The sequence below is a fragment of the Thalassophryne amazonica genome, chromosome 5, assembly GCF_902500255.1.
Source record: "Thalassophryne amazonica chromosome 5, fThaAma1.1, whole genome shotgun sequence".
Classification (NCBI taxonomy): Eukaryota; Metazoa; Chordata; class Actinopteri; order Batrachoidiformes; family Batrachoididae; genus Thalassophryne; species Thalassophryne amazonica.
This window is the reverse complement of record NC_047107.1, coordinates 39,101,523-39,116,360: the sequence shown is the minus strand read 5'-3', so window position 1 is coordinate 39,116,360 and position 14,838 is coordinate 39,101,523. Positions and strand designations below refer to the sequence as shown.

General features: G+C 40.5%; 1 protein-coding gene across 1 annotated transcript in view; it reads right to left on the bottom strand.

Moving 5' to 3' along the window:
- Window positions 1-14,838, bottom strand: part of adgrv1 (adhesion G protein-coupled receptor V1) — a 444,323-nt gene that overhangs the window by 93,492 nt on the left and 335,993 nt on the right. Inside the window, exon 91 of the mRNA XM_034170036.1 lies at window positions 6,447-6,604. Coding sequence (XP_034025927.1) covers window positions 6,447-6,604 — 158 coding nt within the window. The remainder of the gene's footprint in view (window positions 1-6,446; window positions 6,605-14,838) is intronic.

Genomic DNA, 14,838 nt, shown 5'->3' with positions numbered 1-14,838 from the left:
TTATTAGAAAATGGAAGAAGCTAAACATCGGACTGGGGCCACCTCGTGGCGTTATCAGTGATCTTAAGAAAGGTGAGGAATCAGCCTAGAACTGCACGGGAAGATCGATAGATAGATCGATCGATCACATTACCATTCGGATTATTCAGACGGCTTTCGGTGACGATCCTCTGGGCATCACACAGATTAAGGAGCGGTACAACCGGTTTAAAGACGTCCGCACAACAGTGGAGAGCGAGCTGCGCTCCGGGCGGCCATCAACATGCTGAAATGACCAGATCATTTCCAAAGTGAACACTGTGGTGATGTGGGACCGTCGTGTGACTATTCAAGAAATTGCGGAAGAGGTGGACATCAGCACTTTTTCGGTACATTACACTGTGACAGAAGATTTGGCCCTGAAAAGAGTGGCGGTGAAATTCATGCTGCTGACGGCGCAGCAAAAGCGCCTCCGTGTTGGAAGTCTCACAGGACATGCTGTGACATGCCCACCTCTTCCACAATTTCTTGGATAGTCACACGACTGAAAAGTCACCGAAAGCCGTCTGAATCATCCGAATGGTTTCCACCTGGCTGTCGCCCAGTTTCTGGCAAAATTTGATGCGGTGCTGCTCCAGTCGTTCCGTCTTTTTCCTTGGAATGAAAAAACGGTGAGCGCACGACACACACCTCACACAAAGGCTGCTTACCAGAAAATGATGCAATCAACAGGCGTGAAAAAGTTCACGCATGCACACAAAGGTTCAAGGTTGGCTCATGCAAACACACGTGATTCAAATCCATCAGGTTTTTGAAAAAAATAAAAAGGTCCGATACTTTTCTAACAGACCTCGTATGTCAAGGCTTTTCCAAACCCTAGGAACTTCAGTTTTCATTCCCACTCTGGATGTTTTCTCTCACATTGGTGCATATGTTGATACATTTGTCTGTCTCACACATCTGTCCACATCCTCCCTCTGGTGTTTGGATTTCCAGCAGTGAAAGCAAATTACAGCCTGTGGAATGGTTGGAGCTCCCACAGTGAGAACACCATGAAAAAGTCCAAGCAGGTTGCATCGATGGCTCAGTTCCCTTGAGAATAACAACAACAACAACAAAAGAGTAGCATCTGCTTCTCATTAATAATGCAGATGTGACAAAACAGAAGAACCCCCCCTCCCCCCAGAAAATTCTTTAACCCGTCAGATGGTGCCTCTGTCTGTTCATTTTCATCAGTGTGCAGTCTCATTTTTCCAGCAGAGATTCTGCTGTGAGAAGCAAACGGAGAGAATCTGGGTTCAACATAAACAACCAGCAAGTAACTGGAGCTGGTACTGACGACATTACAGTTACAGACAGGTCAGCAGCTGCAATAACACCAGGGGCCACATGAGTGCACATGAACATAGTGAACAGTAAAACCTTAGCAGGTTTCACACTGAAACAATTAAATATTTCTGTCAATCTCGCAAAACAAGCAGTTTTCAAACATAACATAATTAAAGGGGCCACGCTGTCCAAAATAGATTTATTTACCGATTACAATTATAACTAAGGTGTGTGTGTGTGTGTGTGTGTGTGTGTGTGTGTGCGCGCGCGCACTTATGACTGTGCTTGGGAAATTCCCTTGCTATATGCAAAATCTACACCTAAAATACCTAATTTGATCAGTATTTACATTATTTAAGCAAATTTAGCACTATGATCAGTATACTTGTGCCGTCATCCTATTTGTACATTACTGTAATATACATACATACATTCCATCTTTCTTACATTCCTTCTGTATCATAAAACATTGTTGAGTAATGGTTTGTGAACAAGTAAAATTACTTCATCACTGACATGCAAATATTTGCACCGATCAACCCTAAAGTGTAATCAGGTCATCTATACCTCAGCAGGCACCGACACTGTACATATAATGTGTTTAAAAATCTATTTTAATAAGTTATGGTCACAGCAATATACAGACACACATAGACACAATGTCCCATATACAGGGTGCCCCCCCAAAAAACAGAACCCATAAAAATTCTAATAAATCCTACAAAGGACTTATACTTCAGTCTGTGTACAATCATTCCCCAAAGTTTCACTTATTTTGGTTGCTTTGCCTAAAAGTTATGTTCTTTCAAAATTATGCTCCAAATTGCATGATTTGTTGGCGAAATAGGCCTCCAGGCAAAATGACTTTTCTTTGGTTGACCAAGACATGTTGGGGAAGACTATTGTTCCAATCATCTTCCCAAAAAGGCCTGTTTCACCAATACATCGTACCATTTGGAGCTTAATTTCTGAAATAACGTAACTTTTATGCAAAGCGACCAAAATAACACAAAAATTGTAGTAAATCCTACAAAAATCCAGGAAATTTAAAGAAATTTGATGGATCTTTGTAGGATTTATTACAATTTTTATGAGTTCTGGGTTTTTTTTGGGGGGGGGGGGGTTCCAGGGGGGATTGATGAGACATAAATTCAAGCCTATGCACAAGGTCTCAATCAGATATAAATACTGGAAGTGGAAATTACTGATATGTGCATTGATATATCCATTATATATGGTAAAGAAAGGTTGGCAGAACTTATCCAGTTCAAATCTAATATATGCACAGGCTTTTGTATTCAGTTATTTCAAACAAAATGATCATGTCAGGACAAAAACATGTTTGTCATAATAGTTCTGTTTATTTCCACATTGCTGAGTAGTCATCATTCAAAGTACACTCACTGAACACTTACAGCCATAAAAAAAAACAAAGGAAAAAGTTGTGTCATTTGTTCAGTTCTCTTAGAAACTGAACAACTCCTTTACATTTTATCAAATTAACGTCATGTCTTACACACACACCTTGATGTACTCAGTGAAAAGACATAACCCATCTTCATTGAACATGTTCTGGTGTGTTTTTAGTTTACAGTGAAAAACAAATTACACCTTTATCAGTGCGTAGGCATTTTGAATATGATTAATAGCTGCAAGTGTGAAAATTCGGGTCAAATGTGCAGGTCTACACTCGCACACATGCCAGATGCCAGAAGAACAAACATGTCACACAGCCTTGTAAGATGTTTTGAGATAACCTCTGAGCTTATCTCACCTCAGCATGTTTGCTGTAGTGAGGACTGTGAAGACTAAAGGCTCAGATCTTCCACATGACAAAAAGCAGCACACAATGTAGCGCAAGCATCGCTGAAAGTTATCAACCAACGTAGCTGTCATGTTCACACTCAGCAACTACCTTGTATAAGCACCAAATGTACTGGCACCCATCTCTGCACCTATGGGCATGATGGTCTTAAAATGAGATGCGGTCAGACACAGTGTTGCTGCCTTACTATCGTAAGACTGCAGAAAGTGACTGCACCATACACCAAGAAGTTGCGCACAGAATGTTTGTGCTTTTTAAACATCATAATTCTGAAGTGTCTCCTGTTGCTGAGTTCTGAACCCAATAGACAGTTGTTACATTCTGAGTGCGTATGCGCAGCGGTGTGTAAATGTCGTAGGACTAAGCATCAACTCTCAACTCTGTTGACGGTGTGTGTGTGGGGCAAAGCATTAAATACATATTCATCCAAAACGTGTTCAAGGAGCAGCTCTCCGTGCAGGCTAAGGAGAACCTGATGACCTCCACAGCATGGATACAGGTCGGGCCGGTCAGGTCAGCTCAGTGCTCGGCCGCTTAAAAATCCTTTTTTTTTTTGGTGGATCATTAATGAGATTCATTTTCGTTACAAGCAGAAAGCTGAATGACAGATCGCTGTGAACACTGATCGCGAATAAATGGAGCACTGTGATGCTAGTAAAACTTTTTCAGCTTTTAAAATAAATGATTTTTTTTTTTTTTGGTGATAAATTCAGAAGTTGTGTGAGAGCTGCTGGGGACAGACAAGGACAAGCTGAGTGACCCCGAGAACTCCGAGAGCAGGGACAAAGTCCGGTCAAGTTCACCTGCAACCGGTGTGCCTTTTACTGCTTCTAAACACTCAGAAATATTGAGTTGGTGGGGTTTTTTTTCATGACAACTGGAGCAATCCACTGAAATGTTTTGATTTTGTTTTTGATGTTTTTGAATGAATGGGACGTTGTGTTTTTATAGCATTCTGCAATCTGCTTCGGAACACCGAAAAGTCCGCTGTTTTACCGGCTTTCTTCCCAAACATACGAGGTCTGTCAATAAAGTATAGATCCTTTTGATTTTCTTTCAAAAACTATATGGATTTCATTCATATGTTTTTACGTCAGACATGCTTGAACCCTCGTGCGCATGCGTGACTTTTTCCACGCCTGTCTGTGACGTCATTCGCCTGTGAGCACTCCTTGTGGGAGGAGTCGTCCAGCCACTCATTGGAATTCCTTTGTCTGAGAAGTTGCTGAGAGACTGGCGCTTTGTTTGATCAAAATTTTTTTCTAAACCTGTGAGGCACATCGAAGTGGACATGGTTCGAAAAATTAAGCTGGTTTTCGGTGAAAATTTTAACGGCTGATGAGAGATTTTGAGGTGATACTGTCGCTTTAAGGACTTCCCACGGAGCGGGACGTCGCGCAGCGCTTCCAGGCGCCGTCGTCAGCCTGTTTCAAGCTGAAAACCTCCACATTTCAGGCTCTATTGATCCAGGATGTCGTGAGAGAACAGAGAAGTTTCAGAAGAAGTTGGTTTCAGCATTTTATCTGGATATTCCACTGTTAAAGGAGATTTTTTTAATGAAAGACGTGCGGACGGATCGCAGCGTCGGCTCGCAGCCGCCGCGACGCTCTGCCACAGGAAAAACACCTCTGTTGGAAGCCTTAAGGACAAGTTGGAACATGCCCAGCTGTTAAACAGTTTCTCAGATACTCACTCCACTGAAAGCCATCAAAAGCCGCCTGGATTTTACAAATGGTTTGATCAAACAAAGCGCCAGTCTCTCAGCAACTTCTCAGACAAAGGAATTCCAATGAGGGGCTGGACGACTCCTCCCACAAGGAGTGCTCACAGGCGAATGACGTCACCAACAGGCGTGGAAAAACTCACGCATGCGCACGAGGGTTCAAGCATGTCTGACGCAAAAACATATGAATGAAATCCATATAGTTTTTGAAAAAAATAAAAAGGACCTATACTTTATTGACAGCCCTCGTAGTGATCATTTATATGAAGCATGTTTCAATCAAGACATTAAATACAGTTTCACACAAGCTGTTTTTATTGTTGTAATATTGAATGATGACAAAAATGTGTGCACAGTGTGTACAGGATTACAGCTGACAGCGGAAATGTTCTCTGTTAAATATTGTCTTATTGTCACATCTGGGACACATTTAAGGGACTTTGTCCACCTTTTTTGGGCAAGTTACAGACATTTGTCCCAGTGTTATCCATAGATTCAGTCATCTCCGTGTAATTACACGGATACAGGCCCGCATTAAAAGGCTCGACATGAGCGACTTGTGGAGTACTCAGTGTGCATGCACCAGACAATATTACAACAGTCTACTGGTTACTATAGTGGCTAAAAAACAATCAGATACTCGATTGGGACATGCCTCAGTGTGCAACTAGTGGTCATAGTGGTGTTGTGGAAAGCTTCTGTTCTTGCACATGCACCACCCTGTGCACAAAACACGACTTCCTCTTACATCACATTTTCCCCACACTTTTTTAAAAATAATACTGCCGTTTCTTTGTTAAAATATCAAAAAATGTCTTCTGTTTGCAGAGCGCGACTTGCCTGTCATGGGTTCCATATTGCAGAGGAGCATCAGAAGGAGTGTTCTGCTCAGAGAACTGTACGTAGGCCCTGATTAATGCATATTGAATTTATGCATCCATAAAACATCAGCCGATACTTACAATATATACAATTTCCTTACCAGAAAATCTCTCACTTACACGTCAGCCATCTAATATCAATGCACTAGGTTCAAGCACACCTGGCATGTTACACCCAAAATACACCCATGAGTAAATAAGATTACATACTAAGATTACATACGTGCTGTTTAAATAGCAAAGTGTAGTTAGGCACAATTGCATTTGTAAAATATGTATTTTAAACCATAAGAGTTCATTATGTCAACACCATCAGCTGCCCCTTTGATTCTCCTCTGACTTTTAGAATCAGAATCACCTTTATTGTCATTGCACAGCAAATCGGCACAACGAAATTTGCTTGTGCATCCTCAAAAACAATGTCCAGCCTCACACATAACTTACCCACACACATACTTCAATAAATATTAAGAACATCGGGAGAATTGGGGTGTGGGGGAGTGAGGTGAACTCAGAAACCTCTAAATTACACCATTAGATGATGCAGCAGGATATCTGGGATATTCATGTCATCTTGTTCAATTATCACGATTCAATCATTATGCACGTAACTATTTTTTTATAGATATATGAACTCACATGTCTCACTGACGTTCTTGCACATAAATGTCGAGGTGTGCACGTACTCATATGCAGGGTTGGTGGTTACCTGTGCTGTTGGTTCTGCCACGGTAAATGTCATCGTAGGCCTTCCACTGCTGAGTAACCTGGTATGCATGGATAAAAACAACCAGCACAGCAACTAGACAGATGAGAGGGACCAGCACCGCCGTGCACAGAGCAACGTAGACGTTTGGGATGAAGCACCTGGAGGAGGAGCGGATGAAAATGTAAGTGATGCGTGAGGCAAGAGTTTGAAAAAGGGAAAATTATACCAGACAGAGTGACATAAATAAAATATCTGGAAAACATAGCATGTCAAAGCATCGTACAGATTGCTACATCAGGCTTTACAAAGTGACGGGATCGTTTAAACAAGTAAGCTCATTCGTGCACAGTGTGACCACACTGAAAACTGTCTTGGGATGTTTTTGGGACCTTGACAAGTCAGGATCATATCATGAATATCATGGAGGACACGTTTGTCATCATTCTAATTTAATTTCATTGTTAATATCTTTGTTAACATCCAAAACCTAAATACTGAAAAAAATATCTCCCTAAACGTGAACACACATCTCCCAAAATGTGAATTTCTTCATGATCTGGTATATGTGCTTGGCTGAGGAGCCAGTGGTGCGAAGCTACCATCTGTGGGATTATGACTGAGCACCTCTCACTTTCATTGCATCACAGGGCTTCGCACCACCGCTCAACTCACGTCCACGTTAGATTCTTTCACGTTCCCTATTAGTTGGTAAACAATACAACGCTTGGTGAATTCTGCTTCACGATGACAGGAAGAGTCGACATCAGAGGATCAAAAAGTGACGTCGCTATGAACGCTTGGCCACCACAAGCCAGTTCTCCCTGTCGTAACTTTTCTGACACCTCCTGCTTAAAACCTAAAAAAGTCAGAAGGATCGCGAGGCCCCGCTTTCATGGTCTGTATTCATACTGGAAATCAAGCGACCTTTTGCCCTTCTGCTCCATGTTACCGTTTGACAGGTGTATCGCCCCAGACAGACTCCCCACCTGCCACTGTCCCCCAAGCGGTTACACCCGGTGGGGCCGTGCGCTTGACTGCCAGGAATGAGAGCCCGCTCAGGGTTCACCACCCAACCTCACCAGGTGTAGTGACCCCCCCCCAACACACACATTTTTTATTTTTTATTTTTTTTGTGGAGATAGGGTTTGCTATCAAGATTTCCTGATGTAATTGATCTGTAAACGACTTAAACTGAACGAAAATATATATCATGAATGATATTCATGGTTTGTGACTTATGTTTCATGAGACCTGCGTTCACATTTTGTGGGATATATTATTCACGGTTTGCAGGAAAATTATTAACGGCTCACAGATATTCACAGTTTGCGTAAATTTTCATTAATGGTTTGCGGATAATTCACAATTTGCAGCAGATTAACATTTTGCGGGGTTAACATCTTGCCTGCATGCATGTAGAAATGAAACAAAATTAGGTCTTAGAGTTATTAGAGTCAAAATTAGAGTTCTTCGTGGGGGGTGGTGTGGGGGGGGCCACAAAAAACTGTAAACACTGTTAACCAACAAAAAAGAAGGGGGAAAAAAAAGAAAAAGAAAACATTGTTAGTTAACATGCCAGGAGCAAAATGGATGAATTTTTAGTGCGTACATCTACCAGTGAGAAGACAGAGTTTGATGCAACCAAAAAAAAAAAAGAAAGTAGAGGACAATCTTCGTTTTCTCCAGTGCATCATCGCATCCGTCTGTGCCCGTCAAAGACCCAGACTCATTGCTCGCACTAAACAAGAGGTGAGACTAGATGAGAGACTAAATATATATAAAAGTTTAATTAATATTATTTATGTTAAAATGTGTTATGTCAAAGATGTTTAAAAACACACAGAAATGTTTAAATGTTAAAAAACAATGTTTAAAATATGACAAAAGGTAAAAAATAGAAGAATAGAAAGTTGTCTAAAAACACGTATAAAATGTTGAAAAAGGTGTAAAATGTGTGAAAGAATAGAAAGTTCTTTTAAAAATATGTTTAAAATGTTTACAAAGGGTGTAAAATGTGTAAATGCATAGACAGTTGCTTAAAAACACATAAATATATTTAAAATGTGTTTAACATGTAAAAGAATAAGAAACACACGTAGATGTTGAAATTGGGGGTGGGGGGGCACAGCTATTCATTTGTTCTCTAATGGGGGGCTCACTCTACCACACTTTCTGAATGCCTGCTCCATTGCTGTGCATGTGTGTGTTGTTACAGTTTCACTATCTTCTGATAGAGATCAATGTAAAAATGTGAAACATGGCATCCAGACGAATGGAGTGCCTCTCCAGTTGCACCTATTTTTGTTTTTTTTTTTAAATATCACTTGATCTCAAACACATTACAGACCTAACACATGTATTAGTCACAGGAGAGCAGAGGTCTATACAGAGAACGACATTTCAGTATGTCACCACGTTCCTGTGGTATGGCCATTAATGCATTTTAGACAAAGGCTTGTAATATGACCTTGACCTATGACCTTGACATGACCGGTGTGACAATCCAGAGTTTTGTGCCATAGACAGCAAGTACTATTCATAATACAAATAGATTTTAGCTTTATAGCCTCAGAAACAAATTAACCAAAAAAAAAAAATAAAATAAAATAACATAACAATAATGAAACAGCAACTCCTTCTCAGTTGTTAATGTTCTTTAATCGTCTACAAAAACCAGGTCAGAAAGACCAAAGCATGCTTAATATGCCCTATATAGAGGATGAAAGAGCATTTTGGGACTGATACATTCCTGTCTCAATTTGAACGAGAGAAACTACTGCAAAGCAGATCAGCTGATTTTACAACCAATGAAGTTGGGACGTTGTGTAAAATGTAAATAAAAACAGAATACAATGATTTGCAAATCCTCTTCAACCTATATTCAATTAAATACACCACAAAGACAAGTTATTTAATGTTCAAACTGATAAACTTTATTGTTTTTGTGCAAATATTTGCTCACATTTCAAAAAAGCTGGAACAGTGGTATGTTTACCACTGTGTTACATCACCTTTCCTTCTAACAACACTCAATAAGCATTTGGGAACTGATGACACTAATTGTTGAAGCTTTGTTGGTAAAATTCTTTCCCATTCTTGCTTGATGTACGACTTCAGCTGTTCAGCAGTCCGGGGTCTCCATTGTCATATTTTGCGCTTCATAATGTGCCACACATTTTCAATGGGTGACAGGTCTGGACTGCAGGCAGGCCAGTCTAGTACCTGCACTCTTTTACAATGAAGCCACACTGAGGTAACACAGAATGTGGAATGCAGAATGTGGCTTGTCCATTTCAAATGAGCTCAGGCCCAGAGAAGGCGGCGGTGTTTCTGGATGTTGTTGATGTACAGCTTTTGCTTTACGTGGTAGAGTTTTAACTTGCACTTGTAGATGTAGCAATGACTGTGTTAACTGACAATGGTTTTCTGAAGTGTTCCTGACCCCACGCGGTAAGATCCTTTACACAATGATATCGTTTTTTAATACCATGCCGCCTGAGGGATCGAAGGTCACGGGCATTCAATGTTGGTTTTCAGCCTTGCCACTTAGATGTAGAAAGTTCTCCAGATTCTCTGAATCTTCTGATTATATTATGGACTGTAGATGACGGAATCCCCAAAATCCGTGCAATTGAATGTTGAGAAACATTGTTCTTAAGCTGTTGGACTATTTTTTCACACAGTTGTTCACAAAGTGGTGATCCTCGCCCCATCTTTGCTTGTGAACGACTGAGTCTTTTGGCGATGCTCCTTTTATACCCAATCATGACACTCACCTGTTTCCAATTAACCTGTTCACCTGTGGAATGTGCCAAACAGGTGTTCTTTGAGCATTCATCAACTTTCCCAGTCTTTTGTTGCCACTGTCCCAACTTATTTGAAATATGCTGCAGGCATCCATTTCAAAATTAGCAAATATTTGCACAAAAATAATAAAGTTTATCAGTTTGAACATGAAATATCTTGTCTTTGTGGTGTATTCAGTTGAATATAAGTTAAAGAGGATTTGCAAATCAATGTATTCTGTTTTTATTTACATTTAACACAACGTCCCAACTTCATTGGAATTGGGGTTGTATCAAACAGCCATCAGAGAAACTTAAAAGCCTTTTCATGTCATTAAAGCCCCATCACACATAACAAGAATGTGGAGGAACCATTCCGACATGGCAAATATTGCCATAATCTGACGCAGTTTTGAGGAAAAGAGGCGTGGTCAGCCATGGGCCTCGTGCACACATGCAGGATGCAGCCCAAACATATTTCAGACAACAGTCAGATGACAGACTGCTGTCAGACGGCACTAACATTGGAGCTGTCACTCACCCACTCAATCACCCATGCAATCAAATCTCCGCTCGTCCTCACATTCCCAGCGCAAAACTGACCTCTCATCAGTGTGTGTCTCACATGACTGAGTGCGGGCGTGTACGTGTGCAGAACAGGTGATCTGAGTGATGAGTGTATGTCCACTCAGCTGCGCACGTGTGTTCACAATGGCTGAACGAGCCGCGTGTGCCTGCGTGTGAAGAACGGATGATCAAAGTAGTGTGTGAGTGTGTGGCTGATATTTTCGCTCAGCTGCGTGTATATGTATCCATAAACACTGTACCAGCCACTCCGCGTGCGCATGCGAACACAGGAGCTGTCCATCCAGAGCGTGCACAAACAGGCTGACAGCTGTCAGTGATCGCCTGTTGTTGTACAGTCTGGTGAAATATCCCTATGGGTGTTTGATCAGGATGTACTTGCATTGCTAGATTTTATTTGTCCGGCTGGACTGTGTAACTGCTGTTGAACTGTGCTGGCAGTGCACTAACTTCTCACATGTGTGCAACTTTCAGATACAGCCAGTGGATTTTCTCTTTTTTCTTTTTTAAACTCTTTTTTGTGGCCATCTCACTTGATACGCATCTTAACACAACTGTAGTTGGATTATCATTGTGGGACGGCACTTCATGTGGGATTTATTCATACCAGAGGTGGATTATGTATTTGTCATCTGATCAATGTTGCCAGCACACAGCGCAGCTGAGTGAAAGGGACTTGACTAGCTGCCTGAGCTGCGTTGTAGAATGGAGGTGAGTTACATATTTATTATGTCGTGATGTGCTGGGAAAACATTTCCATATCATACCTGCTACAGATTTAGGAGGTGTACGTGTAATATACATTCGTTACAGTGGTGACATCCCGTTCAGCTGCATTGCGGTGCTGCACAGAGCCTCTGACGCGCGTACAGTGCCACATACATGTTATTACATAACATTTCCTTCGCCCTCACTGGCCGGGGTCCAGTGGAGGTGGACAAACGTGGCACAACATGTCGGCAGGCTTTGTTGTGCTCTCAGAGCTCAATCAACTACAATCAGATCGTTTCAGATGCTGTTTTGATGCCATCTTGCAAACATCATCGAGCCACTCAGTGGATCTGTTCCTGCAGCAGAGTCTGTTCTGCATCCGTTACAGAAATCATCTAATCCAGCAAGTGAATCCTGCTGCATCTCGGACAGAGAGAAAAAGAAAACGGAATCAGACAGCCAGGAAAAACTACACTGAAGATATAAATCTGGGCTATAAATTTGGATTTATAAGGCTATAAATCAGATCCAGCAGATTATTAATTCTGTTTGTTCTGTGTGAGGAACAAGCAACAGTTTGGGTAATTTCTTTCTTTCTTTGGAAAAATAATCCATTTAATGGTGCTACCAGTTATCTTTTACTCTTCCCTTAAAACAAAAATAAAATGAAAAAGTGGCGCATGTGTGTCTCTGGGAAAATCAACATCCTTGCATAAAACCTAACTTTCAAACAGCTACCAATAGCCTCACGTGATTTTGTTCTGTTCACAAAACTAACTTGGCCCCTGGCTTGGTGGGAGCATGAAACACAGATAAGACCTTGACTGAGTCTTGAATAATCAAAGACAAATTATTTGGAGTAATTCTAGTCAGAACATAAAGTGGTATGCTAAATAAAGCTACATCAATCTGTCCTAAAAACAATGCCAGACTCTGAGAAGGTAAACACACTGTAATATGGATATTCTTTCTCCCGTACTCATGTGAAGGGCCAAGAGGCTATTGTAGGTCTCACAAGAAAATTGAATTCCAGGGATTCCTTAGAAGGATCATCACACAGAGAGTTCCTTTCATCGATTCTGGGGTGGGTTTGGAGAGTGAAAATATACTGAAACATCAATTGGAGACTTCTTTTAGGACTGTCTGGCATTTTCTTAAAAGACACACAGCTATTTGAAGTAATATTTGTTGAATGAAGGCCTAATGCAAAAATAAAGTATTTAATCCTTTAACTCACATAATAATAAGCCAACTCAGGTGTGTTCCACTGATTATCTGGATTTACTACTCAGGTGTGAATAGACCATTGAGAAATGGAAAATGTGCAGTATTTTAGATGAGAACCACTGATCTTTGGCAATTGTTCCCAAACCTCAGCACACCAATGATCTATGATGCAAGTTTTCTAAGCAAATCTGCAGATGCTTGGTGCACATCTAATGACAACAGTGATGGATAAGAGAGAGCTAGGTCGCACCTATGTGCCATTTAATAAACAGATTTGAGTCAACCATGGTTGTGTCAAGTAACTGCCCATTTACAGCAAATGTTTACAAAGTATGATTTGTCTAAAATCAGTCTGCTGTTTGAGAGGTCAATTGTTCTAGAGATCCATCAAAGAATCCAAGTGACATCAAGGATTCCAAAGCTGGAACTATGAAGAAGAAGTTCCACAGCTGCCACTTCAAAGCAGGAAACCAATGGTCAGTATATATACATGCATTAAATAGAGAGTTTACACCCATTACTGATACCTTGCAGCCTGAAATGTAAATGAAGTGGTGATTATGCGTGAACGACATGTATGATGAATCTGCAGGAAGAGATCTATGAAGTGGTTTAATGCTACTGATATAAAAATTCTAATAAAACACTCTTGTCATGTTTTAATCCAGTTTGGGTGCCTGTCTTATTCGTCCCCTTTTCTTTTCCTTCCATTTACCCCAATGTTGACTTTATTGTTGTTTTTATTTTTGCCACTTGATTATTTTCATTCTTGTTTGGTTGTGATTATTTGTGTTCATGCATTATTCTGTGTCCCTTGTTTTTTTTTTTTTATTGTATTCTTGGTTAACCCATGTATTGTATTTTCAGTTCAGTCATTTATTGCTTTTCTTTCTGTATGCTTGAGTCACTAGTTTCATTCTTGGTTATCTTTTATTTTATTTGTTATGTATGTATTGGTTAACTTCAGTTGTTATGCATTCTCTGGTCTTGCTTCTTATTTTCCTTCTCTGTCTTGTTATTCTAGTTGTGTTCTGGTAGTCATGAGTTTTACTTTGTTACAATTCATTTTGTGTCAGTCTTAGTTTAGTGTAGTTTTCACATTCTTTTGCATTATGCTTTAGTCACAGGGTTTGCTTATTATTTATCGTCAGTGTTTTGTATCTGATTATGTTCTGTTTGTGACTTATTGCAGTCTCTATTTCTTAGTTATTTTGTATTGTCTTCTTATTATCGGCCATTGTATTTATTTTTATACATTATTCAGTGTCAGTTCTGTTCCAGTTTCGTTTATTATTATTGATCTTGCGAGTTTCCCGCTTTTAGATTAGTCACATTAGTTCCTAGTTTTTCCCCTTTTGTTTTGCTCACTTTAATTATTGTCTGCCTTAAGCAAGTCACATTTTCCAACCTTAATTTTCCAGTCACTTAGTTATCCTGATTTGTCTGCATTGCGTTTTTCTTCCCTCACTTTCTTGCACCTGTTCCTCATCTGTCAGCCATGCCCCCCTTTCCAGATCCTTCATCCTCACGTGCATCTTGTTTTCCTGTCAGCACCTTCCCTATTTAAACTGTGTTTGTTCACTCCCTGATTATCACTATCCAGCACTTCGTCTCCGTCCTGTTTATGCCAAGCCATGTTTTGACTCTGCTCTGAAAACCCAGTTTGCTTGTGTACTGACCCTGCTTGTTTTTTGACCACGTTCTCTGTCTCGCCCTTGCCTGGCACTTTTGCTCCACGGACTGCCTTCCTGTTTACCAAACCTCAGCCTGTAATAAAGACCTATATTTTTACTCATACGCCCTGGATTGAGAGCCTGCATTTGTGTCCAGCCTCTGTCTGTGCCTCGCCTCCATTCATCCTGACAACTCTGTGTTTCAGCCAACAATTATTTTAGTGTTCTGTCTGGGTGCGAATGCTTGATTTCTTCATGTCTTTAAATGGTTAAATAAATAAATTTAAGTTTTACGTTTTTACTTACACAGTAGTTTTCTTATCATATTTCGGCCACACCAGTGTTTCAGTTTGAAATATTGGACACACAGGACAATCTTGACTTAGCCAGTGCTGTCTAGAGCTGTGGTTT